Genomic DNA, 25,267 nt, shown 5'->3' with positions numbered 1-25,267 from the left:
TTTTTTTTAAATGTTGTTCAATGTATTTTCTCCCCTTTAGATGGTTTTAGTAGTTTAGCCCATGAGATTGTGACTGTGGGGGACCCTCTGCTGAACTCCAGTCTACGAAGCATCGGATCTCGTCGACACAGCACTTCCTCCATCTCCACTCAACAACCTAGGCAAAAGCTTTTCTCCCCTCCACAGGGAGGCACAGGATCCATTCAGACAGGCAATTCATCTGCCCCTTCCCTGTCCTCAACCTCTAAGGAACCTTTACCCAGGGACACAGAGAAAGGAAGAGTACCATCTGGAGAGAGATCTCACAATCGAGAGGCAAATTCAGTAAACAGCGGAGCACAGCGTCGAATCGGTTTTGGTTTCATTGAAAGAATAGATTGTAGTAGAGAGGCATCCAAAAAGCAGTCTGATGTTGAGAGTTTGAAGTCATCGCAACCAGCTAGTGTAAATCAAGTGTCACCACCTCTCGGAACTGCAGTTTTGACAGGACATCAGAGAGGAAGTGGCAGTTTAAAAACCGAGAAAGGGAAACAAGCTATTAAAGATACTGACCTACCAGCTGGAGCCACTTTTATGTCCAGTCATCCACTTGCCACTCTTCCAAAAGACAAAGCTAATCCAATCAAGGAAGGAAATGTGACATCAATGGCTGCATCAAAAGACTCAGGAAAGACTGGGTCTCTGCAATCGGTTTACAGCAAAAGTGGGAGTAGGAAGTCTCATGACTATGCGTCTGGCCCAGCTGCGGCAGCGGCAATGAAGCCTCTCTGGTCGTCTGGTACCAAGGTGGGCGATGAAGAAATAAAGCGTGGCTTCCAGGCAAGTGCTGCCGTGACTGTTAGTCATGGAACCTCTAGCACCAAAGAAAAACACTCCAAAGTCAAAATGAATGTGAGCAGGGATGTTTCAAAAGAAAGAAAAGAGACTCCTCAGAACCGAAACCCAGTTCTCAACAGCAACTCTAAAAGCGGTAATGTCAAAACACAAGGTCAGGGTCCACCTCCTCACAACATTAGCAATAAAGACACCGCACTGAGCAGCAACACGGGATCTGGTACAGTGGAAGTTAATAAATTGGATCAGAAGGAAGTGGAGAAACCATTAAAGTCCAAAGAGAGATTTAGCTTCGAGAAAAAGCATAGTTCAGCCATGGATGCTATTCAGCCGAAAGCAGGAGGTGAGAGAGGTATTAGACCACAACAGGTACACCCTAAATCAAGCAAAGAGGTTACTCCAGTGGTGAAGAAACAAACTGAGAGGCTGCCTATATTGTCTCAGAAAATGGATCCTAACGGTACCAAAGCTGTCAGCATATCCCCTAACACCAACACTTACACTTCTGTTACCCCTAGCAACCAGGGCCCCCAAAGAAGGTCCTCCCGAGCAGTGGTTTTCTCCCCATCTGCAAGTTCTGAAAGCTCTGAATCAGACAGCCACATCCACCCGGATGATCCTGAGGAGCATCTGTTGGATCACCAGTGTGCTGATGATGGGGAGGACAATAATTTAGAGGACGAAGGCAGCATCGATAAGCACCACGAGGAGGATAGTGATGGTTCGGCAGGTTCAGCAAAACGCAGATACCCAAGGCGGAGTGCTCGTGCTCGATCGAACATGTTCTTTGGGCTAACCCCTTTCTACGGTGTCCGGTCGTATGGTGAAGAAGACATACCCTTCTACAGAAGTGGTGAAATCTCCATGAAGAAGCGGACTGGGAGCAGCAAGCGCTCAGCTGAAGGACAAGTCGATGGGGCAGATGATATGAGCACATCATCTTCAGCAGACAGTGGAGAAGATGAAGAAGGAGGAATTGGTTCAAATAAGGACACGTATTATTACAACTTCACACGCACCATAATAAACCCCAACTCTGGTCTCCCATCTATTGCAGGTATTGATCAGTGTTTGGGAAAAGGGTCGCAGATCCACAGGTACTTGAGGGACCAGGCAAAGGAGCATGAAGATGACAGTGATGAGGTATCAACAGCTACCAAGAATTTGGAGCTGCAACAAATTGGCCAGCTGGATGGTGTGGACGATGGTTCTGAGAGTGACGTTAGTATAAGCACTAGCAGCACAACCACAGCTACTACTTCATCCACACACAAAAGCTCAACAAAAAGGAAGGGTAGAGAAAGCAGGGTAGAGAAATCAACCATTGACTCAGGGAAGGAGGCAGAAAATAACACAAGTGGTAACAGTCGTGAAGGTCGTAAAAATCAGAAGGATAACTGTCTTCCATTAGGGAGTGTGAAAACACAAGGACAAGACCCCCTTGAAACTCAGTTGTCACTCACCACGGATCTCCTCAAGTCTGACTCTGATAACAACAACAGTGATGACTGTGGTAACATCCTGCCTTCTGATATTATGGAGTTTGTGCTCAATACTCCTTCAATGCAGTCTTTGGGACAGCAGACAGAAGCTCCTTCTGCTGAACCATTCTCTTTAGATGAGAGTTATGGGGTGGATGTTAACCAAAGAAAGGACATGCTTTTTGAAGATTTCACTCAGCCACTGGCCAGTGCTGAACCTGGCGAGAGTGGGGTGAACACCTCCATTGCTGTAGAGGAGTCATATGGTCTTCCTCTTGAGCTGCCCTCAGACCTCTCTGTGTTAACAACCCGAAGTCCCACCGTAAATAATCAAAATCATGGCTCATTGATGTCAGAGACCCCCGACCGTACTATGTTGGCTCTGGCCACAGAGGAATCGGGAGTCGAGAAAATTGGGAAGAAACCGAGAACAGGGTCCACTGTATCCAGCAAGAGCCCACAGGACAGATGTACTGATTCCCAGGTTCCGGAAGGTCACATGACCCCAGAACACTTCATTCCTGCACGCATCGATGGCGACCATATCACAAGTCCTGGAGTAGAACCTGTGGGAGAGACTGGAAGCCGAGATCTGACGAGAACTACTAGCACACCAGGTCTTCCCAGCTCACCCACCTTACCTCTCCAGAGTCAGAAGTTCATCCCTGCTGCCACTGTTAGCTCAGGTCCCACTCCAATTGCAAGCTCTGCTGTTCAAGCTACCGCCACTCAATTGAAGCCTGGCCCAGAGAAACTGATAGTGTTAAACCAGCATCTGCAGCCGCTCTATGTATTGCAAACTCTTCCCAATGGTGTATCCCAAAAGATCCAGATTGCACCATCTGTTAGTGCAACAGGTGTCATGAACACTAGTGCCCCTGTTTTGACAGGCCTCAGTGGTAGCATCTCCACCTCTCAGTCCATTTTTCCTGCCGGCGGCAAAGGTTTAGTGCCTGTACCTCATCACCCACAAATCCATGCATTCACAGGCACTTCTCATACTGGTTTCCAGCCAGTCATTCCTAGCACCACATCAGGCCTCATCATAGGAGTCACCTCCCATGATCCCCATATTGGTGTGACAGAAGCAGGACATAGGCATGATCATGCCCCTAGTGTTGCTATGGTATCTAGTGCTTCCTCCATCACCCCAGCTCCGACTATGCTCCCCTCTGGACATGGCAAGAAACGCCTAATTTCTCGTCTTCAGAGTCATAAGAGCAAGAAACAGGCGCGTCCAAAGACTCAACCCACACTTGCTCCTTCTGATGTTGGGCCCAATATGATAATAAACTTGTCACCTTCACAAATTGCTGCAGGAATCCCTGCTCAGACAGGCCTGATGGAACTAGGGACTATAACTGCAACTGCCACACCTCATAGAAAAATTCCTAACATCATAAAACGCCCAAAGCAAGGGGTAATGTACTTGGAGCCTACTCTCCTTCCACAGCCCATGCCTATTTCAACCACAACTCAGTCTGGCATATTGGGACATGATTCCTCAACTCACCTGCTCCCATGTACTGTGTCAGGGCTCAACCCAACTCAGTCCGTTTTGAATGTGGTGTCGGTGCCTTCCAGTGCACCTGGAAACTTTTTAGGAGCAAGCTCTGTATCGCTGAGCGCCCCAGGCCTCATTAGCTCAACTGAGATCACAGGATCTATAGGTAACCTCCTTATTAACCCTCACAACCTGAGCCTTCCAGAGCAACAGATGGTTCTTCATTCAGGAACCCCAATGATGCCTCATCTTACTAATCCTGCCCAGACATCCATTGCAAGTAGCATCTGTGTTTTTCCCCCAAACCAAAGCATAAGCATGTCTGTCAACCAGCAGGTGGAGAAAGGAGTCTTGGCAGATAAAACCCTTGACCCAAATGTCAGTTCAGCTGGTCAAGTTGCTCTTGCCCCTAATCTAATCGCTCAAGAACTGAACAAAGGTCATGTCGTTGGCGTCCTCACTCAGAGCTCACGAACCTCTCCCATCTCTCGACCACCACATCAGCAACAATCCTCAAAGTTATCTGCTGGAGCAGCCTCTACAACTGTTGGGAAAGGAAAGCAAAAGGCTAAAAGACCTCGACCAAGCCCAGATAAGAGCAGTGGAAAGAAACACAAAGGACTTCAGTCAGATACACCAACTGTTGACGCATCTGCAATCCAATTATCATGTTTTCCAGGGTAGGAGTCTGAAATTTTATAATGCATCTTGCTTATTGTTGGTGGTAAAAGAAAGTTGAAAAGTGCTAACTTTTTTTCTTTTTGTAGTGATCGGGAACTTTCATCACCTGAGCCAATGGATACAGGGCAGTCAAATGAAAATGGTTCAAAAAAGAGGTAAACAATAATAAGAATCAATCTTAAATTTTCAATTAGGTATCTGACTGAATTAAACTCTTTTTCTTTTTCCTTTCACAGTGACTCTGCCACTATGACAGCTGATTCCTCTGCTCTTAAAACCATGGACACACATAATGAGAAACCAAAGACTGCAGGTGTGTAAAAGGTCAGGTCTTTCTGTCTATCTCTCTGTTAAATGTTGCAGTGGTTACAGATACATTTTTGTCACATTTTTTGCAGGACTACCTAGTAAGGGTGATGGGAAAGGATCTAATGCATTCTCAGTGGAAACACCTGATCAAAGGGACAGTGGGAGAGACTCCTCTCTGGACTACAAGCCCAAGAAAGGGCTCATATTTGAAATCTGCAGTGATGATGGATTTCAGATTCGCTGTGAAAGTATTGAGGGTAAGTAAGATCTAGATAATGATGTGTAATGCGAAGTTTAGACCCGATATGGATTTTAATGTTCATTTGTTTGATAATTACAATCAGTCTTCTGTGAAATTAATTTCCTATTTCAAAATCCTTTTTTGTTTCAGAGGCCTGGAAGTCCCTAACAGATAAAGTGCAAGAAGCCCGGTCCAATGCTAGACTCAAGGCACTTTCATTTGATGGTAAAAACAACATAAAGCATTTATTGTAAACATTATACATTTTGTTTTACTGATCATGTTAATTTGGCAAGTTCTGAAAGCTGTCCCGTGAGAAATACATCTTGTATTTCAAATCACTTTTCTTTTTCAGGAGTGAATGGGTTAAAGATGCTGGGTGTTGTTCACGATGCTGTAGTGTTTTTACTGGAGCAGTTGTATGGAGCTAGGCACTGCCGGAACTACAGGTTCCGCTTCCATAAACCTGAGGAGCCAGAAGATCCTCCTGTCAACCCTCATGGATCTGCCCGTGCTGAGGTGTACCACAGGTATTTGTCATGGGCAGGGTGGTCTGTTTCCGATCCCTGAGCATCTTAAATCTTTACAGAATTACTTGTTACCCTTTTCTATTGTGCAAAGGACTGTTGTGAATGTGAAATCTTTTAGAAACTAACTGACTTTTATCTGCTTGAATTCATAATTTCAGGCGATCAGTTCTGGACATGTTTAATTTCCTGGCATCCAAACACCGTCAGCCTCCTGTGTACAACCCCCAGGAGGAAGATGAGGAGGAGATGCAGCAGAAGTCTGCACGGTGAGTCACCTTACTGACCCTGTTCTAACCTTTTTTCAGTTATGGATTAAAGCATCAAAACACCTGGTGTTTTCACAGACGGGCCACCAGCATGGACTTGCCACTGCCTGTGAGGTTCAGGCACTTGAAGAAAGCATCCAGGGAAGCTGTGGGTGTCTACAGGTATATACACTTTCTATTTAAACCAAAAATGGTTGCATTGAAAACAAGCATACATCTTTGTTGCATACTATGTATTGTTTACAGATCAGCCATACACGGCAGAGGTCTGTTCTGCAGGAAGAACATTGACGCTGGAGAGATGGTCATTGAGTATTCTGGCAATGTCATTCGCTCTGTCCTCACTGACAACCGGGAGAAGTACTATGATGGCAAGGTAGAAATCTAATACTTGGTCATCTATTAGTGCAATGCATTTAAAACAAACAACTCCACCTCCAACAACGTGTTTCTCATGATTTTTCTTTTCTTTTTCTTTCTTTTTTCTGATTTTCTTCATTTTTCACAGGGCATTGGCTGCTACATGTTTCGTATCGATGACTACGAGGTGGTGGATGCCACCATGCACGGCAGTGCAGCCCGTTTCATTAACCACTCCTGCGAGCCCAACTGCTACTCCCGCGTGGTCAATGTTGACGGTCAGAAGCACATTGTCATTTTTGCCATGCGCAAAATCTATAGAGGAGAGGAGCTCACATACGATTACAAGTTCCCTATTGAAGAACCAGGCAATAAGCTGCCTTGCAACTGCGGGGCAAAGACGTGTCGCAAATTCCTCAATTGAAAGCGAACTCACAAGCTAATACCGTCTGTGAAATGCTTTCAAGGGTGTGTAATGCCAGGGAAGAGACGTTTTTAAATGTTTTTTTTTTTTCTTTCTTTTTTTACTGAAGCAGGCTCAGGTTATCAGAAGGTTAATGGTATTGTGCCTCTTAAGTTGTTTAATTTTTAGAAAAGAGAATTGAGCAGAGTCACAATGGTGAAGATTGCCCTTATGTCCCCTTTATTAATGGCCGATTTAAGAAATTAGTGCCCCCTTATTCTTAACTTTTGTATATGATCTTTTATTTGACCATTTTGTTTTTTCGAAGAAGGATATTGTGAACAGTTTTAAATTTGTAAGTCAAGTCTGGCCTGCCCTTACTTATTGAGTGCGACAAATTACTGAAAAAATGCCGCATCGTTCCATTCAACACCAAAGTGCAATTTTGGAAGGGAAAGATTTAATGTTTTTAGATTGACAATACATAATCCTTTTTTAGCCTGACCTGTTTAGACATCTCTCCCTTTTTGAATGTACATTTAAGCCTTCAGAGCATCCATGGTCATCCTTGCCAAGCTGGGCCTGATTCTCTGTATGAAAGACTGTAAATATTATCTCAGAGGAGAGATGATGAGGGGAAACACTAGGGGGAGCAGTGGTCTCTGGAATAATGGTCCTTAGAAAGACGAGATTGTAAATGTTCTTTTAGTCAGTGGTTGAAAGAAACTTGTTTGAGATATGAAGAGTAGGCCAGCAAAGAGCTTGGGATCTGTAGGGGCTTGCTGGGTTGAGATCCTGGTGGACTGACAGCCAATGGACCAGAGCAATTTCTGAGGTCTGGGGGGAATGACATTTCTTTTATTTACTATACATTTTTATAGTAATTCAGAGAGAAAGTAGCTTAATGTATTGCAAAAAAAAAGTATAATTTGCATGATCCAAGACTTCTTGTGAAAGCCTTCTTGTAGATTTAATTGGTTTTAGCTCAGTCCAAATGCTATTACCATATTATTATTTTTATTTCTCTCCCTAGGCCCATAGTTCTGTGTGAAATTGAGATTTTTGTTGTTGTTTTATGAGGCAATTTAAAACTTGACTATTTTTGTTCTGTCTTGTCACTGACAGAAATATAATTCGTTGAATATGTGAATATGTATATTTTTCTATACAAATGACTAAAAAAAAGCACTCATTGGTAAATAGCACTTAACAATGGTATTTATATTTTTAATAAAACATTATTTATTTTATCAACATTTTTGTAGGAAATAATAGATTTACAACACTAATGCTTTGTCCAGACATTTTTATAGTGCTGTCTTCTAAAAGATTTTTTAGTTGGATTTTATTTTTTTGTAGCCCGAATGTTTCTTTCTATTCCAAAGACTGAAGCAGTTACTGTTCCCACAGAGTGCGGTCCACCAGAGGCTCTCGATGTGAACCCAAGTCAAGCACGGACATTCAAATATTATTTCAAATAAGAGTTTAGGTTTAGTGAGCTTTTCAAAGTGCAGATTGGTTTGATATGACTCCCCTTTCTTAATGCCAGCCTTAAAATTAAATGCAAGAACAGCCCTTCTTCCCCTAAAAGGCCCTCTTTGCATTTTCAAAACTTGGAGAAAACGTCAAAAAAAAAAGCATGAAATCCTTCTCTAGCATTCTAGCTACTGACAAGTCCCAAAGTTTATTCCATATATTTTGTTATATCAAAATATTTTCTTAGAGATTGGTGTAAAGCAAGGAATTGCCATAGAGGCTATCCCATTGAAAACTACTTGTAAAGCACTATATGGAGGAGGAGAGGGCGGAGGGCTCTTGTTTCCTCACGGTCTTGTGCACTGAAGATCAGTCTTCTTCCCAGTCTTCTTCAACACATGTTGCCTTGGCACTGCATGGACGCTCCAGCCAGCCATTCAGTCAATGCACGTTATTTGCTCGTATCATCTTTTTCTCTTTTAAATGTAGACACCACCAACACCTGTCCCAATCTGTGCTCTTTTCAGGGCTCAAGTTTTGTTTGACCCCTATTTGAATAAGGCTGAGACAGATATGGCTTTATTATTTTTGTGGATGTTCTGTGGATTGTTCTTCCGTTTTTCAGATCAAGAGTTTGGTGCCTTCTCTGTAAATTTCTCTGGTGGTGGTTTAATTTTTTGCATGTATTTTTGCGTTTGAACTTGATTGGACAGTCAGCTGAGGATCTCCAGACTATGGAGTAACGTTCAAAGCTATTTTAACTAGGGCACAAACAGATTCCACTTGACAGTTGACTCTTATTATACATTTCATGTAAAGTTACGACGCTTTTCAAAGGGATGTTGTAGCACGAGTATGTGGGTATTGCAGAATGGCTTGGGATCTGTACATACCTCTAGACAAAGCTGCTGTGTACAACCGTGGCTTCCTTAGAAAGCCACTTTCAAGGCCAGTTCTTTTGCCTCGTAAGTTTAACTCTAATAAAATTGTTGTTGTTTTTTCCTCGGCCACTGCAGACCCCCCTTACAGCCCTCACTGTACCTAGGCTGCAATAATTTTGACCTTTCCCAGAATTTCATTTTTGACTAAGGCACTGAAGATCAGATTTCTGTACTTTGCCTCACATTGAGCATTTGTTGGCTGCTGCCTCATATTTGTATACGTGTTTGTATTGATCAGAATTTGTGTTTTAGCCATCTTTTTCAGGGATTCTTGGGGGTCTTGCCCAACTTTTCTCTCGCCCTGGCACCCCTGTGGAACAGGGACGTGCTGAACTCTGCAGTTAGGCCGTTTTTGAATGTATTCTAGAATTTTGTTTAATCTTTCTTTTTATTCTTTTTATTTTATTTTCCAACATGAAAGACTGGGAAGATACGGGACAGCTTTTTATTTCATAAAATAGGTGGACTATACAGCAATGGCAATCTTTGCAGGGTTCTACAGAAACTATAGCTCAGTCTAATGAAATAAGATTTTTATTTTATTAATCTATTTTTTTTGTAATGCAGTTACTAATCCTAAGGGCTTTGTAATAGACTCCTGCACAGACATCAATACAACTTCAGATGCTCCATAAACCGGTGTAACAGTGAACGGTCAGTGTTTCAGAAGCAGACACGCTCTTGTCGTTTTCCTGGACTTTACTCTTCCACACCACGCAAGTGGTACCACACCTTGTCCTGTAATTATAATCAACAGTACATATATATATATATATATATATATATATATATATATATATATATATATATATATATATATATACACACACAATATACATGAATATATATATAAACTAAACGTGTATGAATAGTAACTTGTATTTCAATATCTACACAATATACGGAATGGACAGACAAACTTAGTTACAGTAGCAAACAGCAGCTTCATAATGGTTAATTGCAATGTTCAGTGTATAATCTGTAATGATTTTGTGTTACAGATAAACTTTAGAGTAACTATTGTGCATCATTTTAATATCAAGATCAAGTACCAGTTTTCCTGTGCCTGTGTATGTTCCCTCAATGGAGCATTGCAGTTTTTTTTTTTTGTTGTTTGTTTTTTTTTACTTTATTTTCTTTTTTTGGAAAGGAGCGGTATTTATATTATGAAACAAGTTAATGTAAAATGTGGTTGTAAACTTTTTAAGCATTGATATTTTGTTTGCTTTTGATGGTGTAGTTGGCTTTATTTTACTCTGTACATTTTTAACAGTTTGTGGACATTAGGAAAAAAAAATGTCCTTGCCTAAACCCAGCCATGTCACCCATACCTCTCTCTCCTATTGGATCTTAAGTTGTACTTTTTCTTATGTGATGTTCTGTAATGAGTAATGGTAACCATTCTATTTATTTAATTCTGCAAGCATCTCTAGATGTACACTGAGGTAAATCTCCTTCTGAGAGCAGGTGACAGCGCTCCCTGTTTTTGGAATTTTAACTTGGTTCACTTTGTACAGAAATAAGTTGCAGACCATCTGAGGTACTTTAGAGAGTCAGAGAGGTCTTGAGAAGGAGAGATTTGAATTTGTTCCTCTTGGAAAACGCAAGTTTTCCATCGTCTTACCAATACTTCCTCTCCCCTGTAGCTTCGAGATATCATGTTGATGTTGATACTGACAGTTTTAAGGTTTTTATTTCTTTCTTTTTTTTTTCTCTAAGTTGCCCCATCAGTGTTTTACCGTTTTTCAGAAAAATGAAGGAAAATTTGTTAATCTAAAATATTCAACCACAAACTACTTAAGGATGAATGTATAATGAGGAAAAAATTGTATATAACAACTGTAAAAAGGAAAGTTTCTAATCATGTTTATTTTCTATGCACTTTTTTATTTAAGTGATAGTTTAAATAATAAACATGTCTTGTTTACTCAAACTGGATATCTTGTTGTTTAACCATTGCATAATTGTTACTAGTTCCCTGGTCTTGCATCAAGACCCATATTTTAGATTGGACATCAAGTGGCAACAACATGGTACAGTCTTAAAATAAAAGTTCCGAAGGGGGTTTCCGTAACACTGTCACAGAAGAACCTTTTTGGGTTCCCCAAAGAACCGATCAGAGAACCATTTTTATTTCTTAGTGCAGAACAATTTAATAACCTGAAGAACCTTTTGTGCATTGGAAGGTTTCCATGTATGTTAAAGTTTCTTCATGGAATTATAGATGCCAAGAAACAACCTTTGTTTAAAGGTGTGCCAAATGTCAGTAATCCATAATGCCAGAAGTAATGTGCTGTTTCTGGCTGTGTGTAACACCTGCAGCTCTTCGTTTCCATTTGAAGGATCCCATTGTTAGGAAAGAGCTGCTGAAGTTTATTTTCAACAAACCTGTCATAATATAATAAAAAGGGTTTTATTGAAGAAAGAAAGTGTTTTTTAAGAATGTGCTCATTAGGTTTAAGGGTTAAAGAGACAAAATTATGATTTAAGACAATTTTGTTTTAAAAATGTGCCACTTTATTGAAACCATTCACACCAAGAGATCAAGAAAAAGGTGTCTAGTCCATCCAGCTGTTCATAATATGAAGTACCTGGCCCCATGAAACCTTGCAGACAACAAGGAGCCACTAGCAGTCTCCCTGAAGTAGTTTATGAGGCATTAGACCTATAATGAGAATTACAAGGCCGGATAAGTGTTAAAAACAGGCCTGGATACCCCTAATGGGGAAGCTTTGCCCTCTAAAGAAAGCTTCAAAAGTAACTAGAACCATGTGTCTGAACTGCCACCCACATCAGAATATCTCCCAGCCTTCATTCATGTCTGCAGATTTTCACTGCTCATTCAAACTGAGAAATAACCACATATTTTTTCAAATGCATTAAGTATGTTTTTTTTCCCCTCTTGATGTGGCGACTTACTAGTGGCGACTATGAATCCAGAGCATTTGTTTACATAAAATGGTCAGGTCACATAATCATCTACATTGTCTTGAAAATATGCTTTATAGTTGAATCTCCAACTTGACCACAGGGCTATAATCCTTGAACGGTTTACTTCTTGCAAATTCGCCACAATAAACTGGCATCCTTCCTGTGTAAACCACACACTAATTAAATACACAAGGGTCTCGCCAGACTGTTCCCTGGCGCCCAAGACCCCATCTTTAAGGCTCTACTGTATCAGATAATGTTTATGCTTCTAAAGTTGGACAAGCTACAAACATTTAGTCTCCGTCCCTTGGATGATCCCTCTTTCTCCCTCCCCATATCCCAGCCTCTCTGTTTCTAATTGGCTTCCAATAGCTTCCCATTTCCTCTGAAGGCTAGGAGTGCTCATTTTTTCCCAGACGCCTTGGACGGCAAAGAAAAGAGGAGTTCCACTGCTCGTTTCTCTTTTGCCTGCTCAAGACTGTCAATCCAGTGGAGCTTCAAAAAACGTAAATGGTGAGTTTGATTTTTTGATTTATTTTTTACATAATTGTGAAATATGTTTATTGTTTAGTCATGATGGGTCTGACTGCTTTGAATACTGTGTTACAGCAACTTTTTGGTTTTGATTTTATAGGCAAATTATTTTTTTCCCTTGACAGTCTTCACTTTAGACACTTTGACGCAGATAAAACTATTAATATTTCTCTTTGACTACCAATCAAAGTGAAATAATAATATTTCATAGTATTATTGTACTATGAAATAACACTGCTGAGTCTTAAAATGGAAAAATGTTCCAGTGTCTTATGTAACTTTTGTTTTTGTCAAGATTGTTTATCTTTAAAACTCGTTCCTGATCTCAGCTTGGTCATTTTTATCTAGTTAATGAGACTGACAAACATTCAGTGCAATTCACATTTCTGTAGCCAAAAATTTGAAAACGTCCTACTAATTTATGATTAATGCCAGTTGAGACCCATTTATAATGCACTGCCGTTTCAAGATAAGCGCCTAAAGAGAGAACTGATTCATCCCATATTTCACCACAAAGTTTAATTTGTAATCGTGTAAATGTTGCACTGATATTGTAGGAATGTACCTCAATCTTTGTGTCGATGCAAGGCTGCAATAATAAAAATGTGATGCATGTGAGAGCGAGTGATGCTTTGTTTGGAAATCAGACCATCCAGTTGACATTGGAATGACGGTATTTGTTCTGCGCTCTTTGGCAGTCATCCCCCTTATGTCCTAACATGGCTCACGGTTTGAGCTGCTCAAAGCATTTAGAACCAAAATGCATAAACGCGGTCCAGAGAGATAACTGTCCAGATGTCCTAGGACAGATGTTTCTCTTAAATTAAAGATCCCACTCTTTAACTGATGCTGCAGAATTTTTGAAGAATGCTTTGGTGGTCTGGTTGTATTTCTCAGTGTGAATCATCAGCAGTTTCTCAACTTTCATAAGAAACAGCTGTTTGACAGACAGTAGACTTGAATAGAAAACTGATGATTTACGGGAAGACATAAAATCTTGGAAATGCTTCGTTCCAGACAGGATTACGAGAACTGACAAGCCCATGAATACTTCGTGCTGTAGAGACTGTGTGTGTTGCAGCCTGATTATATTGACTGGCTTCAGCACCTCATCAATGAGAGATGGTATACAGTAACATTTATAATAGTGATTAGCACATTCTGCATTTTTGTTATTCACCAGCTAGCTACAAACCTCAGGTTTAACCCCTCAGTACTGTAGATGGAAAAACAGCTGACAAAATAGTGTAACTGGAGAGAGTTATTAAAGGGATAGTTCACCCAAAAATGAAAACTGCCATCATTTACTGACCTTCATGTTGTTCCAAACCCTTATGACTTCCTTTTTTCTGTAAGAAAATCCTGGCCACTCTTTTCAATATCAATGAAATTGAAATAGGGACTGGGCCTGTCAGGCTACAAAATGATTTAAAGAAAAAAAACACTATGAAAGTATCATAATAGTGATCCAAATGATCAAAATATAATGCACAGACCACATGATTACTTTTTTTATTATGCGTATTCACCATTTCCAGTCAATGTAGGCTATACGATATGAATTCCTAGGCTATATTTCGAAGTCTTCTTTATCTGCTTTTACACTTACACAGTTGAGCTTGTGCTTTAGTAATTATTATGTTCTATAAACTTTCCCTTGGCATGCTCACCCTATTGACCAAGAGGTGAGATAATGCAACTCTCTGACTTGTGCTTCACTGCTTTTCACATTATGTGCAGACTTCATACCATTTTCAGTCTAAATGATGCTGAAATCATCTTGAAACAAGATTATGAGACTTAAGTTTTTTCTTCCATTTTGTTCTTTTCTCCACAGACTGAGCGATGACATCTCTGCAGACATGGCCTCTTTCGTTGCTGCTTGTTATTGCAGTACATTGGTCTAACTCACTTGAAGACAACAAGATCCCTAGTTTGTGCACAGGAAGCCCAGGTATCCCAGGATCCCCTGGGTTGCACGGCAGCCCCGGTCAGCCCGGCAGGGATGGACGAGACGGCCGTGACGCTCAACCAGGAGAGAAGGGAGAAAGAGGGGAGAGGGGAGAACCAGGTACAAAAATACCAACCTCAATGGTGTGTTTCTCACCACCTCCTCCCATGTGCTGCAGTTATCACATAGTTTTGTAGGCCAAATCAAAGGGTAGCATCGCCATGGTTCCCTCTACAAAAAAAACAAACTCTGTGACCTACAAATATTTGATTCTTAGATGTTTTGTTCATCATAATCTTTTGAAGCCTAACTACAATCGTCAGAAGTAAAAATGGTCGCGTGAATTCAACTTTATTTAAAAAACATTTATCTTGAAATTTTGATTTAGAATTGTTTGCAAGAGCAAGATTATATACACAATGAGGCTGTTAAAGCGGACTAGTAAATAGATGAGTTAACCTGTTTGCCGTGATGACGTTAATGTCCCCAACAACCTCCGTAGTCCCATTTGGCCACTTGTCAGCAACCGCCTTTTTCAAGATGTGTAAAAGCTATAAAAAAAACACAAGGGGGTGTTACTGATGTATTTTATGTTGTAGAATAAAGCATGAAAATATCTTGAGCTTGTTTTAACTACAGACCTTATTTCAGGCATTTAACCAAAAACCCATAAAAAAAACTTCAGGACGATAGATCCGGAAGTGCTAAAATGCAAACTCCTTTCTTGGTTTTGGCCTAAAAAAAAATACCTGCAGCACTCTATTGAATGTCAGTAATAAAACTTGAAAATCCCATGATGCTTATGCAGGTCAGCCAGGCGCGAGGGGCCTCATGGGAGACCGAGGGGATCCAGGGGGAAAAGGCGAGCGAGGAACCCCGGGCGAGTGTGCGGTGGCCCCCAAATCAGCTTTTAGTGCCAAACTGTCTGAGGCCCGCACGACTCCATTGGCGGCAGGGGATGCGGTTCGCTTCGACAAAGTGATTCTGAACGAGCAGGGCGATTACAATCCCGAGACTGGAAGATTCACGTGCAGAGTGCCGGGCGTTTACTACTTCGCCGTTCACGCCACAGTCTACCGCTCCAGCTTGCAGTTTGACCTCATAAAGAACGGAAACATTGTGGCCTCCTACTTTCAGATCTTTGGGAACTGGTCCAAACCAGCCTCGCTGTCTGGAGGAACACTAGTGCACTTGATTCCAGGAGATCAGGTGTGGGTGCAGATGGCCCTGAGCGAGTACACTGGCTTTTACTCCAGCCCAAAGACAGACAGCACTTTCACTGGTTTCCTAGTGTACTCAGACTGGAAAAACTCTGCTGTTTTTGCATAGATTTAAAGCACACTGCACCTAACTTTCTGTTTGCCACATGAAGGTTTCATGAAGTGGAAAAGCACTGTCACGGATAAGACAAAGGCCTTTGATTGGCCTTCATTTGTAATCATTTCAATATAATCAGATATGATCAGCACTGCACAGAATTATTCAGTTCAATATTTACATTTATGCATTTGGCAGACGCTTTTATCCAAAGCGACTTACATTGCATTTCAAAGTACACATTTACATTATTTTTTCATTTACACATTTATCAGTTCTTGCTTTCCCTGGGAATCAAACCCATGACCTTGGCGTGCAAACGCCAACGCTCTACTGTTTGAGCTACAGGAAAGCTACAAACACAGTTCAGCACAAATGTGCTGAACAATATTCAGCACATTTAGTCATACAGAATAAAAAGACTGGTGGGTTGCCATGCAAAGAATGAAAGTATGAAATTCATAAATGAAACGTATTACTTCTTTGGAAATATGGAATAAAAAAATAAAAAGAAGAAAACCTTCTGCTGTTTTCTCACAAAATGTTTATTCTGGTGGCAGTCTATATTTTGTGAAGAAGCACAATAAATACTTTCCAACACTTCTCTGGAATATGACTTCAATAAAATATGACACCCATAATTACCTAATTTGTCAGTAAATGGTACAAGGAAAAGCAATTTCTTCTGCCGGGAAACGGAGAGCTGAGGTTTCATGTTTCAGAGTGCATTTAAAGCAATAGAGCACCTTTAATGGGAAATGCTGTAATTATTCACTCACGTTGTTCTAAACCTGTATTACTTTGTTCCTTTTGTGAAACACAAATGGAGAATTTCTGAAGACTGTAGTTCACTCTTTTTTCATTATAATTACAATGAATGGGTACTGCAGGACTTACTAAATCTGCATGATTCATTGAAATTATCAGGCCCCAAGAATGATTTGTTGAAACTCTAGTCTCCATACTTGTGAAATATCCTATTATCTTTTATGGAGTCATAAAATGTTATACCGTATCTCTAGTGTTTGAGTATATTACACTGTGGGTGAAGACACATTTACCTTTGTACCTTAACATCCCACAGGCGAAATGCAGTCATTGCAATACGAATCTGCGCAATTTTCAAAATATTTTTTGATAAGGGGCCTGTGCCCCAGTAAACGCCCCTGGTTTTAAGTTTGTTAAACTTTGAACACAAATTCCCTGTTTTGACCAATTCAAAGCTGCTTAGGTTGGAAGTGATAAAGGTGCGATCACATTTACTGTTGTTTGGCAAATTTTCACAGGCAAATTTAGTCATTTCAGTAGGAATCCACACGACTGGTAAATTTGCGCAAAAGAATTCCCCATGCAATAGGTTCAAGTTGATCGCGTGGATTTGCCCAGTTGACCAACAGAAAGCTGCTTGATGCATCACTACACTATTGATTATTGCCATTCTTTGTCCACCCAAATTTTGCCTAATTAAGACCACCTGGAATTGATTGGATCGTAGGAAGTTTGGCCTTGCCAACCAAATGGAGGCAGATCTGAATGCCAGTTTGCTGTCAGCTGGAGGATATTTATTATTTTTATATTATATATACAAGATGGGATATTTAGCTCCATCTTCCACCGAGATATGAGTCATAGAAACAGATGCCGTTTCAAGAGAGAGGGGAGGTTAATGCTTTTGACTAAAGATTATGAGTCACATGAATTTTAAAACAATGATGTGCATGGGTAAATCATTTGTTATAAACACTGCAACATTCTGTAAAAAAATAATAATTAAGAATCGCCCATTTCATGGTGACTTTAAACAAACTGCAACCACTGTATATTTGTAAAAGGCCAAAATCCATGATTTGTGTTTGGTTGCCTAATCACAACCAAATGTCTAGTCTCAGACATTATGTAATCAAGCCTCATCATTTTAGAGACAAAGCTTTAACTTTGCATTTACACAACACAGACAAGACCCTTGTCTAAACGTACAGCTTTCTCTCCTTTGCCTCTGCTTCTTTTTTCTCTGATTCTCTCTATCCCCTTCTCCTGCTTTTCTGAATGTTTTGTTCTAAGACAAGTAGTTCCAATTTTCCCCAGGCTGCTGGCAGAGTCTTACACAGAATGTTTGTGCAGTAACATTGAGTAGAATGAGAGGTACATTTGTATCCTCCCTTTGTGCAGTTCATTTCCATGAGGTCATGGCCTGCCCACTGCTGTTAGCACTGCAACCAGACAGTAACAAGCTCAGAAGGGTGTCTGAATCAAACTCCCAAATACTTTTATTATTACCATTCATAACACTATATTATTTATGACTGGCAGATATTTTATTATATATATATATATATATATATATATATATATATATATATATATATATATATATATATATATATATAGCCTATATGCCATATTATTTACACAAACTACCATACATGTCCAAAATACATGAAATAACTAAACTGTATTCAAGTTAAAGTTAACTTTCTGTAATTCTTTGTTTTTGGTTCTTAAACAACATCATAAAATCTCCATTTTTAAATAGTCTGTACAGGTCTATTGCTTTCATTACGTCTTTTTATTTTTGTTAATATCAGCAGGGGGCGTCGTTTCATTATCCTTGCAGATACGCACACTCGATCGCTCAAACTTTTTTTTTTTTTTTTTTTTTTGCTGGTGTCGTCACTGTTGGACAGTGTCTTATTTTTTGTAATATTTGTTTTGTATTTTACTTAAGATGTCCCTTTTTTGCAGCAACACTGTTAAATTTCCATTCATTCATATTTTTTGTTGTTGTGTACTTTGCTCTAATAACAGCAGGGGGCGTCCATTCATTATCATAGCCAGACTAATGTAGCCTACTATTAGCATACAAAAACAAGAATTAGCAAAGAATGGTCTAATACAAAAGTGATAGTAACAAATAAAAAAAAAATTGTTTTCACAAGTAACTTTCCATTAACTGAATAGTTGACCGTTTTAGACAAATCCTTGTGGAATTTCATGATGTACAATGCAATGAATGATAGACGTGATGGAAGTCCCCTGTGTAGTGGAAGTCTCTGTGTGGGTGTGAGGAACTGGTGTTTGTCCCAGTTCTCATCCTCAGAGACAGGAACGTTCCCATTGACCCAGAGGCAGGACTTCCTATTTGTAATATAAACTCAAGCATGTCCACATTTGTTCCATGGATCCAGGCCAGACACAGACATATACACTGTGAATCGGATGACCCGCTGAACGTAGTCTATTCTAGCTGTCCTATACTTGGTTGATACACAAGAAGTGCTCTGATTTATTTGTTATTCAGGAAGTTTAGTCAGAGCAGGCACGGATTAACGCACGGGCCTACTGGGCACTTGCCCAGGGCACTGGGCCCTGTCAAATTTACTGTGTCTATTCTTTTCAAATAATTATTTTAATTTTAATTTTATTTTCAGTAAAATTGTGTTAAATATTGAGGAATAATGTGATTATTTTTTTGCAGTTGCAAAGTATTAACCAGTAAATAAATCAAATAAATAATTTTAATGTATTGCTGCGCTGTTGAGAGGGACATCTAGAGGCGACTGAAAAGCATTGCGTAATATAAAAGTCACGCGTAAAAGACGGTTACTCAAAAACCAAAAACAAAAATGAGTTTAAAACCACAACCAAGTGGATCAATGAAAAGAAAGCACAAAAATGGCAAAGAAGCAAGAGAAGCTCAATTACTACAAAAGCTTTTTTTTAAACGAAATGTCAATCTTCATCTTTATAACAGACGATAAAATACAATACAACAATCTTCAAGATACAGTAAATCTTCAAATGTGTAACGGATTGTCACCTTAAAAAGTGTCTTTTGGGGTGGAACAAGCAATGCTATATAGCATCTTAATTTAATCTTTGTTTTATTATTTTAGTTCATTAACTAATTGTTAACTCAACTAATTTAACGTAAAGACCTGGATAGAATTACTAATTAAATAAATGTCAGCTAGCCTAAATGCATTGATTAGAATTGCCATTGACTAAAGATTTTTCTAGTCGACTAGTAGTCATTCATTTAAGCAATTAGTCGACTAATCTCACGTTAATATTAATTTCTGCTTAAATACTGAGTGCATGGAGGCATATAGCCTATTCCGCGCTCAAGCGCATGCATAAATCTTGCCGCAAAGCACCGGCAAAAGCAGGCAATAATAACATATGATAATATGTCTAAAAAAAAAAACTAGGCATTTTAATTGTTTAATAATAAAAAATATATAGGCTATTTTCAGTGTCGGCTGCAAACATATCTATATCTCCGCTGTAAAGTGGATGCACCTTTAGAGAGAAATGCACCTTTCATATCATATCAGCCTAATCAGCCGGTATTTGCTTTCGATTCGAATTTTTTCGATTAAAAGTGGACATTTCAAGCTTTACATAGAAATATTCATCATGTCTGTGAGGCTATACACTGTGTTTCAGTTCATTTTTTGAGACGCGCTCCAGTTCACGCCACGGAGACAATGAAAGCGCGCCCTGTTTGTTTTCTTTTATTTTACAAAAGCACAACGTTTTCTTGTTATTGTGAGTTTACAAAAATAAAAGTAGCTACTTGCGACTGATGCATTATTCTTTTCTGTATATGACCAGAAGTATTTCAAGTTGTTTCCACTGTTGATAGGAAAATGCAAGTGTTCGCGCCGACGCCTGCAATGCAGTGCGCGCTGCACACTCCGCACAAACACTTTGGATTGCATCCTTTTCATGTTTAACAAATCAAATCATGCATTTTCTACCTACCGCGAGTAAGCGCTGCACCAGTTTGAAAAAGGTAAAAGCATAACGAGCGCAACGAGAGAGGGGCCCCACTAAGGGGGATGCAGAGATGTTGCTGCGTCTTTATATTAACATTTCTGATTGTTTAAATGATCAGCCCCCTTAAAATGCCTGGCTTGCCTGCCCTATTGCGCGCCTGTGCATACAGGTGCAACACTGTTGCCCAAAAAAATTGGTGAAGGGGGCCTTTGAGACATCTGTGCCCAGGGCACATCATCACCATAATCCGTCCCTGAGTCAGAGGGTAGACCATTACACATAACAGAGAACAAAGATAACACTTTTAAATTCTACACTGTGTTAAATTCATTATGGTGCCTCACTTCCTAAGCTTTTGGTTATTTTTAAAGCACTGTTCTCAAGTATGCAGTTACAGATAACAAACATGAAATGAGTATCCGAATGCAAGTACTCAGGGAATTGGTTGAATACTGTTTAAAAATGAATAACAATGTGAGATTCACATTTCCTCTTGTTAAAAAAGCTGGAATGTGGAGCTGTCCAGTGCTGAATGCAAGGGTAAAGGCTTAGTTCACCCACAAATGAAAATTCTGTCAGTAATTTAAGATATTTTTGATTAAATCTGAGAGCTGTCAATGTTTAAAATAGTTTCATGTTTAAACAATGTTTAAAGTAGTGCAAGTGACTACAGTGGCTTAACCATAAGTTTATCAAGCGACGAGAATACTTTTTATGTGCAAACCCCCCCCCCAAAATAATGACTTTATTCAACTATTCATTTTCTTCTGTGTGGGCCTCTGAGTGAGTTCACGTAGTGTAACAGCGCAGCGCTTCTGGGGTTCTTTCGCACAAAAAGTATTCTCGTCGCTTGATAAACTTATGGTTGAGCCACTCTAGTCACTTGGACTATTTTAAACATTGTCTTTACTAACTTTCTGGGCCAGCAAGTTTCAATAACATAGAAGCCAATTGAGGAGTGATCCAGCTCTCAGATTTAATCAAAAATATCTTAATTTGTGTTCCGAAGATGAACGAAAGTCTTACGGGGTTGGAACAACATGAGGGTGAGTAATTACTGACCGAATTTTTGGGTGAACTAACCCTTTAATGCTTGCATTTCACACACCTTATATCAAATGAACCACTTAAAGCTGAAAAAAAGTGGTTGACAAATGTAAAAAAAAAAAAAAAAAAGTCATTCCAGAGCTGAGACACCATGTGCTGATCTCAGTGTAGAAGTGGAATGAGCCATGTATCACAATCAATGACATTGTTGTGAATTGCATTTTAGTCCAATGACGAAACTAAAACAAGTTGTGCTGAAGACAAAGACAATACGACCACAGTCAAATACTGTTTATTGTTCATCTGGATAGTTAATGAATGTGGTTTTGATATTATCCAGGCCTCTGGAGAGACAGACATCTGCTTAACCCACAAGCATCATCAATTGAGACCTTCATAGAAAACAAACGTCTGCGGTACAAGAATACAAAAGGCTTGGGGCTAAAATATGGAATGAATGGAATGTTTAAAAACCTTAAAATTACAATAAAAAAAACATGGGTTAGAGCTTATCACCTGCATTGAGCAGAATTGAGAGGGACAGAAATAATTAGGGACTATATGGAGTCATTATATTTCTCAAAAGGACAACACAGTTATGTATGGATCTTGCAAATGCTTTTTTTTTCTTCAATGCACTTGATTGTCTTGCGTATTGTGCCATTCTGAATGCAATTGTGGATTTCGGGGTTTGAAATATCATATAAGACCAAAATAAACGAGATAAACCAGTAAGGTCTGTACCTTGTGTCTCTAGTCTAATGTACAAGATGTTATCCAAAATAGTGATTTCTAACAACACCCACTGGACAAAGCCGAGCTAAAAGCCTTTCTGCCACTTGGTTTTTACCGGTAACCGAATTAAATTCTCAAAACAAAAAAGCACACAATTTCGATTTGAAAATGCATTGATCAATACCATTTAAGCAGTGAGAGAGCCTTAATGCTGTTCAATAATAAATGACAAAAACAGCATGAATACATCATCAGATTGTAGAATGGCTGGTGAAAATATTGTAGTGACACTTGTTTACTCAAATAGTGCAAAATGGCTTTGGTGGAATGATTACAAAGTATGCAAAGCAAAACGAACATTTCTCCAACACTGAAAAAAAACAAAAAAATCAATATGATGTTGAAGTTCACATGAAACCTTTGATCACCTTTACAATCAGGCAAAAAATGTATTAGACAATGATTCATACAATAAGGCCCAATGTTAGTAGTACTATAGCATAAATGTTCCCCTTAAACACTCAATTAAGCAAATCTTCCATCTTCACAATTAACACACCGTTTTTAATGTTTGTTAATACAAAGCTTACATTCATTTGATATTGCTGTATGAGAAAAATAGTGTTGATTCCACAAGCTGATGAAAACAGTGACAATGTATATAAAACCATAGGAAAACACAGTCAGTCATCAGCCTCGCCATCGCAATTTATAAAAGATTGTGATTCAAATCTATATACAAGCAATAGTAGTGGAATGAACAGACGAAAAGGGAACGTGGTTTCCCACAGTTCAAAAACAGTGCTGCTCAAATAACCTGAGGACGACAGAAACACATCCGTAAACGTTTCCCTCAGAGATACACGTCCATGGTCTGAAGGATCATGTGGCGGCAGAGGGGGCAGTTGTGTTGGTAGATGGGCTGGCTCAGCAGAATGTTGGTGCAGTTTCTACACAAGCACAAGTGACGGCACGGCAAAAGCACGACGGTCTTGGAGCTGTCCTGACAGATCACGCACTTCTTCCTCTCCTCTTGCTCCTGAAGAAGATTCAGCAGGTTGTCCGCCGGAGGGCCTTTGCAACTGTCCTCAGACGGAAACTTCCGGAGCGGCCTGTGAGCGCTGGAGCTTGGAAGCGGCAGGTTTGGAGGATCGTCTGCTTGGTTGTTGTCCTCAGGCGCGTTTTCCACCGCCGGATCTGCTGCGTTTAGGTCAACTTGAGGCTCAAGGTTGTGCTCGGGCTGTCTAACGTCCCTTTCCGCAGCTTCTCTCCTTGCAGGAACCACCAGGAGGCCTATCCGGCTACGATGCCAGGCCAATCTCTGCCACACGTTCCTCTCGAGGACGCAGAGGCGGTGTAGAGCTCTTCGGAGTCGCTGCAGGACTGGCACAGTGTTGATGTAGTTGATTATGTGCAAAGATACCCGTCTTGGGAGCGCTGGATTCAGGTATATGGTGGTACTCGTGATGATGACCAACGTGAGCAGCAGCCCGTAAGAGTTGAGCAAGAACACGCTCATGAAGATCTGGCAGACAGATCCCAGGAACTCCATGGCCAGTCTGCATGGCGTCCACAGCAGGATGGAGGTGCCAACGAGACTGCTGTACAGGAAGGTCAGCACAGTCAGGGTCAGCTCAAGAGCTTTCTGCAAAGGGCAGGACACTGCCTCCACAGTGTTGGCCAACACAGAGTATAAATTCTGCGTACCAATGAGAAGTAAGTTAATGATCGTGTTGACGAAATACAGCAACAGGCTGAACACGATGCCACAGCCTTCCCACGCCTGCCGTAGCAAACTGTGTCCCGACAGCAGGCCGCGGTGAAGAAGCTCTTTGGTGCGCAGTAGCAGATGTGAAGACAGGTATCCGATCATCTTGAAGCTTTCCAGCATGCCTCCGAGCAGCTGCGTCCAGCCTCCGACCATGTTATGGGTCACGACGGTCACTCCATCCCTCATGGTGATGATGCAAAGCAGAGCGAGATTCCAGCACTCTGACACTGAATTTGTGAGTAGCATGGGCAGACTACTGACAAAGGAGATCACTGCCACCAGCAGCTGAATTAATGAGCTGACAATCACAAAATTTAAATCCAGAAGGAGGCAAATGACATCTATGCATTTTCCAACTGAACAAAAAATCAAGCTCAGTAGACCCATAATAAGGATATCTGCTTGTGAAATGTCACCTTAGTTCGCCGTAATGGACTAAATATCATCTGTCATATTATTTGTGCTGTCAAACGACATAGTTCAGTCTGTGCTTGCACAAACAAACAGCTTTGGTAGCCAAGTTAGCTCGCGTGCTAACCCATTCGCGTCTTAACGTGTCGTCTTGGCAAACCGCTTCAGATTTAAATAAAAGCAATTCCGGTCGTATTAAAACTGACCATTAGCTGGGAATGACGTGTCCTCTGGTTTGGAAAGATACACTCATCCTATACATGGTTAGCATAGCACCGTGAAGTAACTGCTCACACATGGACGGGAACTGCTCGGCGGATGTTTACGTTTGAAAATCGAAACTGCTCATGTCGGCTGGTTGTACAGATCTGTATCCCAAGCTAATGTTGATTCTTAGAACATGTTGTAATCCAAGCGTCCGTACTATTTTATGAAGCTCCAAGACGACGACAAACCCAGACGCTTCTTTCTTTGGATTATTAATGGGCTAGAATCGAAAGTGTCTCTCTCTGTTTCAGACCGTAGTTTCCGCTTTACAACACGTAGCTTAACGTTATTTGAAGTGGATCAACTCTGCACTCGGCTGCGCAGAAACGCGGCTGCACTTATTATTATACATACTCTCCACCTTTATTTTATTTACCTTTCTGGTCGTTTCATGTAGCATGATCTGATTATATTACAGATAAAATAGTTTCTGGCGAAATTATAGACTTTAGAAAATTACATCATTCGTGGTTGATAGAAAACGAATAAATCATTATC

General features: G+C 40.2%; 3 protein-coding genes across 3 annotated transcripts in view; 2 read left to right on the top strand and 1 right to left on the bottom strand.

The window, feature by feature from the left end:
- The window catches only part of kmt2a (lysine (K)-specific methyltransferase 2A), a 30,055-nt gene extending 21,819 nt beyond the window's left edge, over positions 1-8,236 (top strand). The window contains exons 26-35 of the mRNA XM_084125540.1: positions 41-4,499; positions 4,587-4,655; positions 4,737-4,813; positions 4,899-5,066; positions 5,201-5,275; positions 5,406-5,580; positions 5,739-5,846; positions 5,925-6,008; positions 6,093-6,222; positions 6,355-8,236. Of these exons, the coding sequence (XP_083981666.1) occupies positions 41-4,499; positions 4,587-4,655; positions 4,737-4,813; positions 4,899-5,066; positions 5,201-5,275; positions 5,406-5,580; positions 5,739-5,846; positions 5,925-6,008; positions 6,093-6,222; positions 6,355-6,630 (5,621 nt within the window). The 3' untranslated portion in view covers positions 6,631-8,236. The remainder of the gene's footprint in view (positions 1-40; positions 4,500-4,586; positions 4,656-4,736; positions 4,814-4,898; positions 5,067-5,200; positions 5,276-5,405; positions 5,581-5,738; positions 5,847-5,924; positions 6,009-6,092; positions 6,223-6,354) is intronic.
- A 3,969-nt stretch (positions 8,237-12,205) lies between these two features.
- c1qtnf5 (C1q and TNF related 5) lies at positions 12,206-16,603 on the top strand. The gene is made up of 3 exons (XM_084125543.1): positions 12,206-12,470; positions 14,329-14,562; positions 15,251-16,603. The coding sequence occupies exons 2-3, from the start codon at positions 14,337-14,339 to the stop codon at positions 15,769-15,771; spliced, it is 747 nt and encodes a 248-aa protein (XP_083981669.1). The 5' UTR covers positions 12,206-12,470; positions 14,329-14,336; the 3' UTR covers positions 15,772-16,603.
- Positions 16,604-21,861: 5,258 nt separating this feature from the next.
- On the bottom strand, positions 21,862-25,061 carry rnf26 (ring finger protein 26). Its single transcript, XM_084126073.1, has one exon. It carries the CDS (start codon positions 24,476-24,478, stop codon positions 23,174-23,176), a length of 1,305 nt encoding a protein of 434 aa, XP_083982199.1. The 5' UTR covers positions 24,479-25,061; the 3' UTR covers positions 21,862-23,173.
- Between the last annotated feature and the right edge of the window lie 206 nt (positions 25,062-25,267).

The sequence above is a fragment of the Abramis brama genome (genome assembly GCF_963993115.1).
Source record: "Abramis brama genome assembly, chromosome: 10".
Lineage (NCBI taxonomy): Eukaryota > Metazoa > Chordata > Actinopteri > Cypriniformes > Leuciscidae > Abramis > Abramis brama.
Note: the sequence above shows the minus strand (reverse complement) of the source record. Positions and strands in the feature narration are given on the sequence as shown.

Coding starts and splice junctions, on each gene's coding strand:
- rnf26 (XM_084126073.1), bottom strand. CDS start 24,478: ATGGGTCTACTGAGCTTGATTTTTTGTTCAGTTGGAAAATGCATAGAT.
- c1qtnf5 (XM_084125543.1), top strand. CDS start 14,337: ATGACATCTCTGCAGACATGGCCTCTTTCGTTGCTGCTTGTTATTGCA. Junction 14,563..15,250: donor AGGGGAGAGGGGAGAACCAG/GTACAAAAATAC, acceptor ATGCTTATGCAG/GTCAGCCAGGCGCGAGGGGC.